This window comes from Chiloscyllium plagiosum, chromosome 2, assembly GCF_004010195.1.
Source record: "Chiloscyllium plagiosum isolate BGI_BamShark_2017 chromosome 2, ASM401019v2, whole genome shotgun sequence".
NCBI classification, from domain to species: domain Eukaryota; kingdom Metazoa; phylum Chordata; class Chondrichthyes; order Orectolobiformes; family Hemiscylliidae; genus Chiloscyllium; species Chiloscyllium plagiosum.
In genome coordinates, this window is record NC_057711.1 from 30,834,544 (window position 1) to 30,852,885 (window position 18,342).

At 38.9% G+C, this 18,342-nt stretch overlaps 1 protein-coding gene and 1 non-coding gene across 3 annotated transcripts in view; both read right to left on the bottom strand.

Moving 5' to 3' along the window:
* jmy (junction mediating and regulatory protein, p53 cofactor) overlaps nucleotides 1–18,342 on the bottom strand; it is a 120,037-nt gene that overhangs the window by 15,574 nt on the left and 86,121 nt on the right. For both annotated transcript variants that reach the window (XR_006314115.1, XM_043706859.1), the window contains exons 7-8: nucleotides 10,603–10,689; nucleotides 4,199–4,291 (exon numbers count right to left, since the gene is read on the bottom strand). Coding sequence is in view for 1 of the 2 variants with exons in the window: in XM_043706859.1 (XP_043562794.1) it covers nucleotides 4,199–4,291; nucleotides 10,603–10,689 (180 nt within the window). In the remaining variant the exon portion in view is untranslated. The remainder of the gene's footprint in view (nucleotides 1–4,198; nucleotides 4,292–10,602; nucleotides 10,690–18,342) is intronic.
* LOC122539734 lies at nucleotides 10,211–10,316 on the bottom strand. Its single transcript, XR_006309167.1, has one exon. It is a non-coding gene; the product is annotated as a U6 spliceosomal RNA (small nuclear RNA).

Below are 18,342 nucleotides of genomic sequence, written 5' to 3' on the forward strand. Positions count from 1 at the left end.
CCCCATTAAGTGAATTTCCTCTGGACATGACAATTAAATGAATTTAATGTACTCCCTCCAAATATACAACATTGCCCCAGTATTGGAGCAATATGTCTCTCAAGACTGCAGTGGGGCTTGAATGTATACCTTTTTTTTGGTGAGGGTGAGGATGAGAAAATCAGTGATATCATGTGAAGAGATGAATATATAGGACCATAAGAACAGCAGTAAACTATGTAGCCTGCACGCAGACTCCAATTACATCATGGCTAATCATCTACCTCAATGCAACTTGCTTGCACTGTCCCCACATTCCAATGACATTAGTACAATACCACAGTTGGCTGGACAGCTCATTTGCAATGCAGAGTGATGCCATCAGTGTTGGTTCGACTCCCGTAATGGTTAAGTTTACCATGAATAAATCTTCTTTACAACCTTTCTGCATATCTGAGGCATGGCGACTCCAGATTAAACCATCACCAGTCATCTCTCTCCAATGAGAAAGCAGCCTTATGGTCCTAGAGGGCTATGGTGACTTGACCTTTACCTATTCAGAAATGATTTCAGTCCCAAACATGCCCAATAATTGAGCTTCTCCCCTTTTTTGGATAGAGAATTCCAAAGATTCACTATTCTGAGTGATCAAACACTTTCCCACCTCAGTCTTAAATGGTTTACCCCTTATTCTGAGACAATGACCATTGGTTACAGACTCACCCTACAGGTAAAACATCCGATCTACATCCAACCTAATGCTCTGTAAAAATTGAGAATGTCCTTTTTGTGCATTCTTCTTAAATAAAAAGTATAATCGAATATTCATTTCCCAACTTTGGTCACCCTTTAACAGAGTCTCTGTAATAGCAATTACATGTCACACATTTACCTCTATTGATATCTTCAGATCATCCACAGAATTTCCTAAACGTTGTCTTTTTAATAGCATTCCACATTCTGATCTTGTTTCCTAATGGCCTTCAGATTGTCTGGTTTCTAATTTCACTTACTAATTTTTCATTTCCTGTTAGCAGTTTTGCTTTCCTCCAATCTGAAATTTCTGAGGCTCCCATCCCACTGTTAACCTAGCTGAACTGCTTCGCAAATGCAGCAGCAAATTTCCCCACAGAGATGTTAGACCTGGGTCCTGCTATACTGCAATCTGTAAATCTCCTACAGGTTTCAACCTACCCTAAAATTAGGTTCCAATTCCTCAGAAGTAAGATGTCATCCTTCCTACACTAATCCGCAATCCACGTTTTCAATCCTATGGTAACTAGGACTTGGCACTCAAAAGAAATTTGGAGATTATGCAGTTTTTTAGGTCCTTTTTAACCTCACTCCTAAGAATATGCTTTCAAGGATTCCTATCTTCATTGGTGCAACATGGACCATGACCTTTGAAGATTGACCCTCCCTCAGAAGAATGTGCTGCAATCATTCGGTGACCTAATGGTAAAGGGGAGGCAATAAATAATGAGAGTCACATAGCCTTTGCCTGTCTATTTCAAGAGAATTACAGCAAAGACTACAGATATAAAAGATCACCATTTAAGAGAAGATTCAACACTGGATCAGGATGTCAACTAAGCCTTCTATAGAATACAATGGGAACTGCTCAACAACAAAAGGACTGAGAGTGTCCACAAATATCCTCACGAACAGAGCAGCTGTCATCACCACACTCCTGCACTGTAGTGAAACATAGATTGCGTCAGTGACACAGTGCTTGGGCAATCCAACAGGAATATCTGTGCCACATCCCCAGATTCAACAGAAAGAATGCCAATCAAAAGTTAGTCTCATTCTTCAGGCCAGCTCCTTGAACCTTCAGGCAAAACCCTGACAAAATTAACTTTGGGTGTTGAGATGCTTCATAAGTATCTTCCTTGCAAAATGTTGTTTTCTCAACTTTAAAACAGCCAGTCAATGTTCCAGGGAAAGGTGTAAAAAAAAAATCACTTCAAAGACACACTGAAGTTTTCCATGAAGCCAGACAGGACAGACATTAATAACTGGGAAGAGCATGCTATCAACTACTCAAAATGGCAGCAATCTGCCCTTGAAGTTACATCATGAGTTGCATGACAACGCCTTAGTGATGAGGGAAAGTAGCAGCATAGAAAGCAAGAAATCTGCACACCTGATGCCACTACTTTGTGGATGTCAAGCTCAATGTGCATGAGTATATCTGGGTCAACAATGAATTTGTCAGCCACATGAGGACCTATGGCAGAAACCTGGGACCCAAAATTAGTCGCAAACTGAACAAGCAATGAAGGCTTCTAACAACAATACTGATGACCTGTGCTTCAGACTAGCCATACACTTAGCAAATCAGCTACAATACTGGCATCTACTTAATGCAGAAAATTACTAATCCAGCAATCACAAATTACATAACATCATACTCTTAATCATCAGTAAAGATTTTTTTAAAATTTGCTTATTAAGTGGGAGTGGATGAGCAAAACCAGCACTTATTGCTGAATGCTCTTGAACAAAGAATCTTGCTCAGTCATTTGAGAAGACATTTAAGAGTCAACCACATTGCACTGCATCTGGAGTCACATGTATGCCAGACCAGGTAAGGATTGCAGATTTGCTTCCCTAAAGGACATCAATAAGCCAGATGGGCAATATAGTCTCCACTAGACTAGCTTTTTAATTTCAGATCTTTGTTGAATTCAAATTTCACCATTTGCCATGTTCCCAAAATAACAGTCTGGTACCCTGGATGACTAGTTCGGTGATACACCGCCACCTCTTCTGAAAGTGATGGAAGGTGGAGTCAACAGTCATATAGAAGTGCATTTACAGAGCAATAACTTGCTCACCAATGCTCAGTTTGAGTTTTCCTGGGTCTCTGAGCTCATTATACTTTGATTCAAACTTAACAGTGTTGAACTCCAAAGTGAAGGGAGAATAATGGCTTTGATATCAAGGCAGTATTTGACCAAATGTGGCACCAAGAAACCTGAATTACAAAATGTACTGAGTAACTCACCTTCTGACTTCCAAACCCCTTCCACCATTTGAAAGGTGCAAGTCAGAGTACTTACCGATTGCATGTAAAAGCGTAGCTCAAACAACTCCAAAATGCTTGACATGATTGAGGACAAATCTACCTGCTTGTTCGGAATCCATCCACTACCTTAAACGTTCACCTCACTATGACTGCTCTATTCATTAATAAGATACAGTTCAGAAAACTGCTAGGCCTCATTGACAACATCATTAAACCTGCAACCTCCATCATCCAATAACAGAAGGGCAGCAAACACACTGAAACATTACCACCTACAAGATCTGCACCTAGCCACATACAATCCTGACTTAAAACCATAACTGCCCTTATTTCATTGTCACTGGGCAAAAATCCTGGAATCCCTTCCTAACAAACTGAGAGTGTAACTACAGAAGGAATACAGAAATTCACAGAAACATGGAAAATAGGAGCAGGTATAGGCCATTCAGCCCTGCTCTGCCATTCAATATGATCATAGCTGATCATCCAATTCAGTACATGTTCCTGATTTTTTCCCCATAACCTTTGATTCCTTTAGCCTAAAGAATATTAATCTTTTTGAAAACATTTCAATATCTCGATCTCAACTACTTTCTGTGCTAGAGAATTCCATTGTCTCACCACTTTCAGGTTGAAGAAATCTCTCCTCATCTCAATGTTAAATTCCATATCCTTAAATGGTGACGCTTGTTTCTAGGTTCCCTGGTCATTGGGAACATGTTTTTTGTGCTTATACCATCCAGTCCTGTTAAAATTCTATAGGTTTCTGTGAGATCCCCTCCCTTATCCTTCTAAATTCCAATAAATATAATCTTTACTCATCCAATCACACATTTCAGGTTTGGCTTAAGGAGGCAACTATCATCTTCTCAATTGCAATTAGGGGTGGACAATGAATGTTAATGAGGCACACACACCATGAAAGAACAAACAAAATATACTGTGTGGGATGTGATATGCACAGTGATACCACTGCAATCAAAGTCAGTCAGTCAATGGAAGTAGTATCCTTTCCTTCTTTACCCCAGATGAACAATTGTATGTGAAGAACATACGTTATACAGAATAAGAACTTCACAATTACCAACACTATTAGTTGTGTTACCATATTAAAAACCAGAAATTAAAGATGCTTTAGAGAAGAGTGCAATACAGTCAAATACTTCTCTATGCTCATGCTCTCCTCACCTGTTTAAAGTTACGGAGCCTGTCCAATGTTTTCTGTCGCTCTTGGCTAACCCATTTACTGTTTGTCTCTTCCTCTTGTTGCTGATTACGCATCTGAAACAAACCAATGTACAAATGTACAACACAGAGCACAGACAATAAGCAGAAATAAACTCATCACATATTACAATCCACAACTTCCTAAAATAATCTTACTAGTATATATGTCACTGAGCCTGATCTTTAAATCCTGAAGAGCTTTTCTAAAAACAAGAAAAATGTTTTGAAATAGAATTTTTGTTCAAGATGATGAAAGTTCATGAACTAAGGAAGAGGTTTGTCTCTATAGAAGTAGAAGGAGGCTTGGTTTAGCACTCATCATCAGCATTTAAATAAAATCTCACTGTCTTCAGAGTAAAATATCATCAGTTCTCCCCACAGAATACGTCAGAAATGCACTGATGGGACATTCTTCCCTTTTTAAAAACAGCCAAGCTATGCATGTTTTGACTGAGAGCTGCCAATTTAACACAATTAAGATTCAATTATGGGAATTCTTCAACAAAACCATTTTAGTTAGTAGACTACGGAGATTCTTATTCCATTTGCCTAGGTTGATTTTGAACCAGAGACACGCTAACAAGATAGCTGTTTTTGGATTAGCAATCTGGAAACTTGGTCAAATAATTTAAAATTCCATAATTGGAATTTAAATTCAATTTGATAAAGTCTGGAGTTTAAAAAAAATAAGCATCAGTAATGGTAAGAACACTACTGGATTTTTTATAACGTTTAAATTATTTTTAAAAATAGCTTTGACTTGATTAAGAAAGTGAGGAATTAAATTATATTATGGTTTGACCGTAGTTATCAAAGTTTCTGCAAGCAAGTGCTACATGGCTAGGTCAAAAATAAGGTTGATGATTTTATTTGCTGTTCTATGGCTCAAGCCGATGCTTACTTAAACTGAAAATGTTTTTGAAACAAACACAGCTATACATTAAAATGTTTCAGATCTGTAATGTAAAGTAATAGGCATATGTGTATCAGTTTATGTGACTATTTTGAGTTTTAATTTATTTCAGGTATCAACGGTTATTGTGGAAGCACATTTGATTCTTGTAGGGAAAGGATACTGATATTTTCCCAAAGTTCCAGTAACATCTGAGCCATTTGAGATTAAAGTTAACCATTAGGAGGTGACACTAATATGTCTGGTATGCTGTATACAATTATTCATTGCTGCCATTCTTGACTTTGATAAAATTTTTGGAATTCGTAAACTAATAGGGACTAGCTGTTACAAATGGAACTACCTTATAAAATGACTGGTGTGTCAAAGAATGAATGTGATGTTCAGTAAGAAGCAATGTCATTAAGTTGACTGTTACAATGAAAGAAACCAATCAGGAATGGACACATATTGTTTAGCCAATCATCAACTGACTATAAACTGTTATTGCACTTTCATGCACCAATGGTGATACTCCACCGATGATACTAAGCTCAGGAGAATAGTAAATTTTGAGGATGATCCTGAGTGACTTCAGGGGGATAGTGACAAGTTGGCCAAATGGGCAGACATCTGGCAGATGAGTTTCAATGGAGAGAAACGTGAGATAACACATTTTGACAGAAGAAACAGAGAAACAAAACAGGCTCAAATGATAGAACTTTTAGGGGAGAACAGGAGCTGGGTTATCTTGAGGTTCATGGAAAGGATTCTCTGAAGGTGGTCAGACAGGCTGAAGGAGTTGTTCAGAAGGTTTATGAGATCTTTGGGTTTATAAGTAGAGGAATAGCGTACAAAAGCAAGGAGGTGATGTCATACCTCTACAAATCATTGGTCAGATCACATTTAGAGTATTGTGTTCAGTTCTGGACATCTTATTTAAGGAAGGATGTTAGAGCCTGGAGAGAGTTCAAAGGAGATTTACGAGAATAATTATAGGAATGAGGAATTTTAGATGCCAGGAAAAATGAGAGAAATTGAACTTATTCTCTTTGGAGTAGAAAGGAGACAATATTCAGGTATTCAGATTATAATTACGATTTTAACACAGTTAAGAAGGATATTCTGTTTCCACAAGTTGGTACTAACTAGGGGTTGCAATTTCAAGATCATCAGCAAGACAACTAAGAGTGAGAGGAGAAGAAATATTTAATTATTAGGATTTGGAGTGTGCTACCTGGGAGAGTTGTGGAGGTGAATTCCATAGGCGGTTTCAAAATGAGTTTGTTATATATTTGAAAGTGATGAAGTTAGAGAGCTACAGAGATAGGGCTACAGAATGGGACTAGCTGAGTAGCTCTTTTAGGCGTTGCGCAGCTACATAGGTCAAATGGCCTCCTTCTGTAATGTAAAACTCTACGATTCTAATAAGACACTTGGAGTTCAAGATGTCTCTGATCATGCATGGTAGCAATAGATAGTTAAGATTAACAAGGTCAGGCACTTAGAGGTTTGACGCACAAGGAGGAACATGGAAGACAGATAAGACCACCTGTCAGTAGAACAAACAAGAGACCTTAAAGCGACTTACATCCAGTCAAACCAGAGTTGCTATCTGACATCCCACTATAAACTATAAAACTACTGCTTTTATTAAGTATCATTATTTTGTTTTTGTAATAAAGTTATGAAGAATTCTACAAAACTTGTGAAAAATATTTGTTCAAAGTTTGAGAAGATTTGTAGCTCAGGTGCTCGTTGTTATGGTTCTGTTCACCGAGCTGGGAATATGTGTTGCAGACTTTTCATCCTCTGTCTAGGTGACATCCTCAGTGCTTGGGAGCCTCCCGTGAAGCGCTTCTGTGATGTTTCCTCCGGCATTTATAGTGGTTTGTCTCTGCCACTTCCGGTTGTCAGTTCCAGCTGTCCAATGCAGTGGCTGGTATATTGGGTCCAGGTTGATGTGTTTGTTGATCGAATCTATGGATGAGTGCCATGCCTCTAGGAATTCCCTGGCTGTTCTCTGTTTGGCTTGTCCTATAATAATAGTGTTGTCCCAGTCGAACTCATGTTGCTTGTCATCTGCATGCGTGGCTAAGGATAGCTGGTCGTGTCATTTCATGGCTAGTTGGTGTTCATGAACACGGATCGTTAGCTGTCTTCCTGTTTGTCCGATGTAGTGTTTTGTGCAGTCTTTGCATGGGATTTTGTACACTACGTTGGTGTTGCTCATGCTGGGTATCGGGTCCTTTGTCCTGGTGAGTTGTTGTCTGAGAGTGGCTGTTGATTTGTGTACCACTCTCAGACAACTCACCACGACAAAGGACCCAATACCCAGCATGAACAAAACCAACAGTGTACAAAAGCCCATGCAAGGACTGCACATAGGACAAACAGGAAGACAGCTAACGATCCGTAGACCATGAACACCAACTAGCCACGAAACGACACGACCAGCTATCCTTAGTAGCCACACACACAGATGATGAGCAACATGAGTTCGACTGGGACAACACTACTATTATAGGACAAGCCAAAGAGATAACAGCCAGGGAATTCCTAAAGGCATGGCACTCATTCACAGATTCGATCAACAAACACATCGACCTGGACCCAATATACTGGACAGCTGAAACTGACAACCGGAAGGGGCAGAGACAAACCACTATATATGCCGGAGGAAACATCACAGAAGTGCTTTACAGGAGGCTCCCAAGCACGGAGGATATCACCTAGACAGGGGACGAAACGTCTGCAACACATATTCCCAGCTCGGCAAACAGAACCACAACAAAAATATTTGTTCTTACATTGTGTCAAGTAACTAATCAGGTCTAATGAACTTTAGTTGGTTCTTTTGAAAGTCAATCTAAATTAGAATTCACATAAGTCTTACAATTAAAGTTGAAGTGTACCCAAAATCTTATACAACTGTTCCAGGACCCATCAGTAAAATTCTTTAGGTGAAAAACAGTCTGGTCTCCAGATTCACAGCAATTTGACTGCCTCTTAACTAACTTTTGAAATGGCAAGGAAGCAACACAGTTATAGCTCAACATATTACAGAATTGTTATAGCGCAGAGACCATTCAGCCCATTGTGCCTGCACCTGTTCTATTACCTAATAGCAATCTTCTGCCTTTTTCCTACACCCCTGCCTTCCATTTTGATCCAAATCATCATGCAATGACCTTTTGAATGCCTCAAATTGAACTTGCTTCTACCACATTTCCAGGCAGTCGATTCCATTTTTTAACTACTTGCTGTGAGAAAAGTCTCTGCTGCACATCACTCTTGCTTCATTTGCATATCGCTTTAAATTTATGCCTTTTTTTTTCCTTATTTGGGAGTACGGAAGCTTTTCCTCATCTACTCTGACCAGCCCTCTCATGTTTTTGAAAATCACTATCAATCTCCTCTCAGCCTTCTTCTCTCCAAGGAAAACAGGCCCAACTTTTTCGATCTATTCTTATAACAAAGTTTTTCATTAATGGAACCATCCTTGTAGAACTCACATTCTTAAGGGCAATTAGGGATGACTAATAGAATTTTTAGTAACATTCACATCTCACGAATGGACAAAAAACAAAGTAAGCTAACTTAATTTTTTTGTAATGGGAATAAGTTAAGCAGCATTTCAGTCTTTTAAACAGTTTTGGAACAAATTTATTACTCATCTGTCATTTAATGTTTAGATGTTAAATTTAATTGGTCCATCTAGTTGTTTAATTTCAAGTAGCACAGGGCAGATACACAGCAGATTAAGTGAAGGATAAAACCCTCCTTGCTGTTTTCTCAACTCAAAATTTGGAACAACTTGATCAATTTTGCACCTTTAAAGGAAGTAAAATGGTCCAGGATGCTTCACAGGAGTGTTAGCAAACAACATGACACGAAGCCATATCAAGCTCCCACACCAGAGGTGTGACATTTCACCTCCCACATTAAATTTTGAACAACCTGCCAGTTTCAAATCCGTAACCCATCACAGCCCCAAGGAACAATCTGGAAAAATCTACTCCAAACAATTAAAACTGCAATCCTACAAACACTCACAAAGATTGCACCTGCATTTTATTTCTTTAAGATCATGCAAACAAAAGTATCTTTGCCATACATATTAACATTTTCAAAATTTTTCTTCAGTAGCATAGAGTAGCAGTGAGAATGAAGAAAAGCTATTTCCTAATCAACCTATTATTATGCTCTGGAGCAGGCAAGACTTCAACCAAGGTATTCTAGTGCAGAGTTACACTACCACTGTTCCACAAGCACCCGCTACTCAAAAGAAGATATTTTGTCTAATTAACCTGTTCAGAGATGTTATTACAGAGGAACCTCCATTATCCGAACGAGATGGGCAGGCACTATTTTGTTAGGTTAATTGATTTCCTCTGGGGCTCGGAATTTTCGGTTAAGTATGTTTCCCGTTTAGGAGACTAGGTAGCAGAATACCGTGTGCCAGCTCCCGCCTGCACCCCTCCCAAGCCCGTCCAACCTCGCACCCTCCGTCAACCCCCCCAACCCCGTCCCCTTTCATTTCCACCCACCGGCTGACTCACCCCCTTCCCCACCCCAGACTGGACTCCAACAGTAAGATTGCTGCTGCCTTTGTGGGGTAAGTCTCCAAAAAGCGCGTGCGCACACACACACACAACTGCAACCTTTTGACAAGTTCCACCTCTGCCCTGTACAGGATAATGTTGGAGAGATTATCTGGGGAAGGGGGTTTAGGATTCACCCCTATGTAGAACTCCAGGGAAAAATGTGGGGGGAGAGGGAGAGGGCAGGAGGTCAATCATTTGGAGACAGTGCTTGGGCTCCCATCCATGTCCAGGACTGTTCTCAGCAGCATTTCAGTGAGCCAAGTTCGTTTTTAATCATTGTAGCTGTAACCAAAAGACGCTACCAGGGTTGAAACAGCTCTTGGATGTAATGTTTCTATCGGGACCTTGAGATCGCCTTCCGATAATCCAAAATTCAGATAATTGATATTTGGATAATCGAGGTTCCTCTGTATACACCGCCAAAGCAGGTGGGACTTGAACCAGGTGTCCTAGCTCAGAGGTAGGACACTTCTGCTGCACCATCAGAATCCTTCAAACTTGCATGTCATCTTTACGAAGAGGCCATGCTAATCTTCTTTGTATGCTTCCAATTTTAGTATATGTTCTGTCAAAGGAGCACAGGATAACATTCCTGGCAGCTGCATGTGCATGCTTGCAGTGATAACAAAAACACAAATAGCAGAACAGTTTTAATCCATTGACCTCTGGATAATGGGCTCAGCATACTCCTGCTATGCCACTTGTGCTGATATATTTTCTAAATTAACTGAATGCAGATGTGATTACACATCCTTGGAACAGGTAGGACTTGAACCCAGGTCATTTGGCACAGAGGTAAGGATTCTACCACTGCACCACAAGAGCGCCTACTGCACAGAGAATATTACAATGACAATTTAACACACCTGCTTTATAGCATGATGACTCCTGTACGCCTCTTCATTTTGTCTGTGCTGCTTCATCTTGTCTTTGTGGCTTTCGATACAGATTTCCTATAACATTGAACATTAAGGAAAAATGAATAAGAAACTAAAGATCCGATCCTAAGTAATCTGAACTAATACCTTCAAAGACATTGTGTTATGCAATCTTTAGGAAGGAAGAGGATTCTAATATAAATATTTTGCTTGAAGCAATGGTCTTTATCTTGGAAATTCCTTTAGCTTTAAATAAGAACAAATATCAATATGTATGAGGCAGTCACAAAACCAGCAATGCTTAAATCAACAAATCAAAAGGGATTAACTTTAATATTTATACAGATTTTCTTTTAAAATCTGGCAAACCTAATTACAAAGCTAACAAGCCATAAGCAAAACTACAACTGAGAGAAACATTTCTATTTCACAAAGCAATGCAACAGATAACGGGGAGATGTGGAAGAACTTCATCAATCAGCTGATCTAATAATCTACAGTGAGATGAGAGATTGATTCAGCTTGCAAATCTTTGCCAGATCTTGGACATAAGAGTAGAAGTAAGCCATTCAACCCATAAAACAGCTTCGCCATTAAATGAGGTCAGTGCTAATGGTAATCCTTAACTCCATTTTTCTGCCTCCCTGCGCACCCCCCCATAACCTTTGATACCTTTACTCAATTAAAAATCTGTCTCACCTTGAATACAGAGGAACCTCAATTATCCGAAGGATAAGGGCAGGGAGTATTTTGTTTGGTTAATCGAATGTCAGATAACATAGTTTTGCCAAGCATCGGGACTTTGCCACCTTGCCAGATAATCCAATATTTGGATAATCGAATGCCAGATAATCAAGGTTCCTCTGTATACTTAATGGCCCACTCTTGACAGCCCTCTGTGGTAAAGAATTCAACAGATTTAATACCCTGAGGAAAGTTGCTCATCTCTTAAATGGGTGATTCCTTACTCTGACATTATGCCTTCTCTCCCACAAAGAGAACAACCTTTCAGCACCTACCCTATCCAAACACCTAAGAATCTTGTATGCTTCAGTAAGATCTCCTCTCATTCTTCTAAGGGGTAGTTGAGGTCGCTGTAGTCCTAATGAATAATAGGGCTGCTCTCTCGTGAGACAGAGAGAGATGACTGGTGGGAATTCAAACTGAGAGTCACCATACCCTAACCAAGGGGAGAGGGTGAGAAGGAGAATCCTTCATTGTAACGTCAGCCAGTGTGGGAATTGAACCAACACTGTTCGCATCACAAACTGGCTGTCCAGCAACTAAACTAATTAACCCCCTCAACTCCAAAGTGTATGGGCCCAAACTATTCAACCTCTCTTCAAAAGAAAATTCTTTCATACCCAGAGTCAACCACGTGAAACTTCTCTGGATAGCCCCCAACACCAGTATATATTTCCTTTGATAAGGGGGTCGAAAGTATTCACAATATTCTAGATGTGACCTGATTAGTGCCTCGTACAGTTGTAGATAGACTTCCATATTTTTATACTCAATTTCCTTTGCCTTCCCTATTACATGCAGAACTTGGGGAAGTTTTATTATTTTTGCATAAAGATCCACAAATCCCTCTGTGTTGCAGCTTTCTGCAGTCTTTATCTTTTTGTTATATTCAGCTCTTCTACTCTTCCTGCCAAAGTGCATAAGCTTACATTTTCCTTCACTATAATCCCTACTACAAGGTTTTTGTCCACTTACTTGATCTGACAGACCCCTGCAGACACTTTGTGCTATGCTCATCATTTGCCATCCCATGTTATTTTTGTGTCAACAGCAAACTTGGTGATAAACACATACACTTACCTCATCCAAATCATTCATATATATTCTAAATTACTGTTGCCCTGGTACAGACCCATGTGGCACTCTACTAGTTACCAGCTGCTATCCTGAAAATGCCCTCCTTATCACAATTTCTACTTTCTTTTATTTAGCCAATCTCCATTCTAATATTCTACCCCCAATACATGGGCTCTTACCTTACTCAGTAATATTACATGCAACACTTTATCAAATGCCTTTTGGAATTCCAAATGTATTAGATCTATTGATTCCCCTTTATCTATCCTGCCTATTAACTACTCAAAGAATTATAATAAATTTGTCAACTAGGTTTTCCACTTCAGGTGCCATGCTGACTTTGCTTGATTATAAATCTGTGTAACTTCGCAACTACATCCTTTATTATAGACTAACATTTTCCAATGACCTAACTGGTCTCCATTGATTCTTTTAAATAACAGTGTTACATGAGCAGTTTTCCAATCCACTGGGACTCTTCTAGAATCATGTGAATCCATTATCTCTGTAACGACTCCCTTTAATATCCTCAGCCACAATTATCAGTCCTGGAAACTATTCATTCATCAGTTTCCTTATTTTTCTTCTCTATTGACTCTTACTACATTCATTTCCTCCCTACATTTTGCCCCTTAATTTAGTAATTTTGGAATGTTGTTAAAGTCTTCTATCATGAAGACTGACGCAAATACTTACTTATTCAATTCCCCTGCCATTTCTGGTTTCCATTGTCATTTCCCCAGCCAGCTTTTCAATTTGGCTTCTCACTTCCTTTTATATATTTTTTAAAAATCTCTAAGTCTGTTCTTATATTATTTGCTAGTTTGCCCTTATTTTTTTCTCAATTTTTTTGGTCAGCCTCTGCTGGCATTTAAAACTTGTTAATTCTCCTGGCTATTAATCTTTATCACATCTTGTTTTTTTTTTCAATTTGATACGATCTTCAACTACTTTGGTTAATCACGGTAGGTTTATCCCTTCCTAGAATCCTCTTTCTTCACAGGGATATATCTTTAAGAGGCATGAATTATTTTGTGAAATATCTGCCTTTGCTTCTAAAACCGTTTACTAGTTCACTCCAGCCAACTCTTCCCTCATTCCTTTGTAATTAGTCTTATTTAAGTTTAGCTCAGTTGAATCTAACTCAAGCTTCTCACTTTCAAACTGAATACCAAATTCTACGATGTTATAGTCACTATGTCAAAGGGGATCTTTTACTCTGAGATAGTTTATTAAACCTGCCTCATTACACACTACCAGATTCAAAACAGCCTTGCCCTTGGTTGGATTGGCAATATTTGTTCTAGAAAACTGTCTCAAACATACTCAATAAATTCATCTTCTGCTAATTTGATTGTCCAAATCTACAAGAAATTTAAAATCACCCAAGATAACTGTAATGCCATATTTACACATCTTTAATATCGGCTGGGTTACTCTCTATCTACAGTATAGCTACCACAGTACAGTTAAGAAACCTATAAGACTACTTCCACCAGTGTCTTCATCCCCTTGTTGTTATTCTTTTAATTCTACCCATATGGAAACTACAGATTCCAATAAAGACCATTTCTTGCTATTATGCTTCTACAATCTCATAATAAGAAAGCTACCCTATCACCTATTCCTTCCTGCCTGTCCTTTTGAAAAGTAACATATTTACCTTTGATTTCCTTATAACTATATCGCTTTATTGGCTTAAGATCATACCCATTATGGAGACAAAAGTGCAGACCAAAAGACACATCAGTATTTATATCTGCAAAAAGGATTTCTATATTCAGAAAGTAAACCTTAGCTGCATGAAAGACATCCAGAATGTCTCAAATAAAATCTTTTTAAACTGCCATTACATCTTGTGACTGGAAACAAACATTTCCTCACAGAATGTGTCAAATTTTAACCTAAAAGAAATGAGTACAGGTGAGACAGAGGATCAAAGTTTGAAAAATCTATTTGTGTACACGAATCTGCTTCTGATACTCCCACTTCTGGCTTTAAACAAGCTAAATACTTAATCGATAGCCAACCCAATCTAGCAGCAGAGGTTGGCCATTTGGTCCGTCAGGTCTGCTCTGGCCATTCAATAAGATCATGGCTGATCTTTCCATGGGTTCAGCTCTTTTTACCTACCTGCTCACTATAATCCTTAATTCTTTTACAGTTCAAAAATCTATCTTAGCCTTCAAAACAATGAGGTAGCCTCAACTGCTTCACCGGTCACAGAATTCCACAGATTCACAAACCTTTGGTTGGAGAATCATAGAATCCCTACAGTGTGGAAACAAGCCATTCAGCACTGCAAGTCCACAATGACGCTCTGAAGAGCAAATCCCATATGACTTGAGATTTACCCCTAACTAATGCACATAACTTACACATCTCTGAACACTATGGGCAATTTTAGCATGGCCAATTCACCTAATCTGCACGTTTTTGGATTTTGGGAGGAAACCGGACTACTTGGAGGAAACCCATGCAGACATGGGAAGAACATGCAAACTCCACACAGTCACCCAAGGCTGGATTCAAACCCGGATCCCTGGCACTGTGAGGCAGCAGTGCTAACCACTGAGCCACCATGCTCCTTAACTCAATCCATTTTTTTTGAGACAATGCCCCCTAGTTCTCGTGGAAATAACCTCCCTGCTTCTATCTTATCTATCCCCTTCATAATTTTGTGAGATTCTTACAAGATCGCCTCTCATTCTTCTAAATTCCAATGAGTATGGTCCCATTTTACTTAATCTCGCCTCAAAAACCAACCCTCAATTCCGGAATTAACCTAGTGAACCTCCTCTGTACCACCTCCAGTGCATCCTCTCTCAAGTAAAGAGACCAAAATTGTACATAGTTTTCTAGATGTGGCCTCATCAGCACCCTATAAAGCTGCAGCATAACCTCCTTATTTTTAAACCTCATCCCTCTAGCAATGAAGGGCAACATTCCATTTGGCTTCTTAATTACCTGCAAACCAAATTTTTGTGATTCATCCACAAGGATACTCAGGTTCCTCTGCACAGCAGCATGCTGTAATTGTTCATCATTTAAATATAGTCCACTTTGCTGTTATTCCTACCAATATGGATGACCTCACATTTACCAACATTGTACTTCATCTGCCAGACCCTTGCCACTCAACGTATCTATATTCCTCTCAAGACTTTCAGTGCCCTCTGCATATTTTGCTCTACCACTCATCTTAGTGTCATCTGCGAACTTTGACACATTACACTTGGTCCCTTACTCCAAATCATCTATGTAAATTGTAAATTATTGCAGTCCCAACACTGATCTTGCAGGTATACCAATAGCCATTGATCGCCAACTAGAAAAAACACCCATTTATGCCCACTCTTTGCTTTCTGTTAGTTAACCAATCTTCTATCCATGCTAATACATTACTTGTAACACCATGCACCTTTATCTTGTGCAGCAGCCTTTGCGTGGCACCTTGTTGAACGCCTTCTGGAAATCCAGATACACCACATCCACCAGTTCCCCAATGTCCACCACACTCAATGTCCTCAAAGAATTCGATAAGTTAGTTAAACATGACCTGTCTTTCATGAAATCTGCCTGATGGGACAATTTCTATCCAGTTGTCTAGCTATTTCTTCCTTGATTATAGATTCAATCATGTCCTCATTACATAAGGCAAGATAACTGGCCAATAGTTACACGCCTTTTGTCTACCTCTTTGTTTCAATAGTGACGACATTTGCTGTTTTCCAATCTGCTGGAACTGCCCAGAGTCCATTGAAATTTCGTAATACATTGTGTAGACAAGTTTCCTTATTATTTTAGCAGCTTCATCAAAAAATGATGGTGAAATCATGTCAATGTCTTTACATCTACCTTAAGTGCTTACCTGAGAGATTTCAATATCAGGCACCTCCACTGTTCTTCCCCACCACACCGAAAATCTCCAATCTCAACACATAATTCAGAAAGGGTTCGGGAAATGCTAAGAATTCCCATGATGAGGCCTCCCAACTCCCTTGACCACCATCTGACATTGCCCCGATGACTCTCCAACTCGGACATTTATCCCATACTTCTCTTCCAATCAAGGCATCAGATTCAATTTCCAACACTACACACTCATCATTTTCATCACCTCCTGCCAGGTTTACTGATTGTTAGATATTTTGTATGTGGGTCAATAATTTCCTGGCCTGTCCTCCTGCCCCATTCAGGTTTCCAATCTTTCCTTTGGACTCAGCAGTTCACTCAACCGACACTCTTGTTCATCCCCAGTCTCCACACACCATTCTTCCCATAGTCGTACCTTCACTGATTGGCTTGTCACTGAACTGGATGACTAGTCCATCAATTTGGCAGTGTTTACAGGCTAGAAAGCCTCTATGACATAATTTCCACATTGCAGAGCTATACTACATAATATGTAGGTGAATCCATAATTACAGATTTCCCCATTACTTTTCCATTGACCACACTGGTTTGCAAGTTCGTGCCACATAAAGAAGTGAAACGAAGAAAAGGGAACAAATGGCAAAGGAAACATTAGAAATGCACAGAATAAACAATTTGATAAACTGAGAAACTAAGTAACCAGGAAACAGAAATTAGACAGCAATAGAATCTTAGATCAAGTTTGTTTGAAAGTAAAGGCCTAAAACAGGAAACCATCTCATATGGTTTGTTAAAATGGGGGAAAAAACGGTAAATGCTGAAAATTTAAAGAAAAGAAATTGCTGGAGAAACTCAAGAGGTCTGACAGCATCTGTGGAGAGAATGCAGAATCAACACTTCAGGTCGAGTAACCCTCCTTTGGACCTGCTGAATTTCTCCACATATTTCTGTTTTTGATTCACATGGTTTGTTGTTGCATTCTCATTTCATGGACGCTGGAAAACAGAAATAAAGTTAAATGAAGAAGAATGTTGGACAACGATAATGTAAGTGTGATATCCATAAATTAAGAACTGTGAAATGAAGTATGTACTTCACAGTAAGAAAAATTTACCAATTCTGAAAAGTTGTGCTAATGTCTTTCAGGCACATCTTTAACACTTGTAATATGAAGTTTCAATTTCTCTTATGGAATTCTGCTTTGATTAAACATAAATTAAAAATGTTTTCAAGATTATGAAGGCATAGAGGAGAGAACAGATATATAACTAAATTAGGATAAGAGAATTATTTTAAACAATAGGGCTGAGATACTATGGAATGCATATTTAATAACCAAGATCAAATCAACATTCATAAATAGTTTTTAGTTGAACACACAAATACGAACAGAGTAAGCTAATGAGTTTGGAACAGCTGCGCACGTGGAGAATTCACACAAGCATGGGTTGGCAGATCTAAACAGTGTGCTCCTGTGTCCTACTTTCTATGCCATTTCATGTCATATTCCATCATTTGTAGCAGAACCTTCTTAAACAGTATATGATTTTTAAAAATAAAATGGCTTCCAATGAAGATTAGTATTGGACATAAAACGGTTAACCTGAGTCATACAGTCCACATTCAATAAGAGCAGCGTATTTCCTTCCTTAAGGAAACTAAGGTGCTATTTGCTTTATTACATCTATGTCACAAGTCACTTTCACTGATACGTGCCTTTTGTTTCTACTTTCTTTAGAAAATTAATTCAAATTTACAAAATGTTATGTTGGAATCTAAACTTGCACTTCTCAATCATGTCAGAATCCTGACATATTGTGCACATTTCAATTTGCAATTTCAAAATTTGATTTTTTTTTAAAGAAAGCTGACATTGCCAAAAACAGCTTCTTATAAATGAAGTGTCTGGATAGGGAGACCCATGGAATGTCACAACTGAAGATCCAAAGTGAATGTCAAACAACTTCAAAGGGAGAAAGAGGCAAGAGAAAGTAGACTGGATTGTGATTTCGTGTGACTACAAAGGTTACA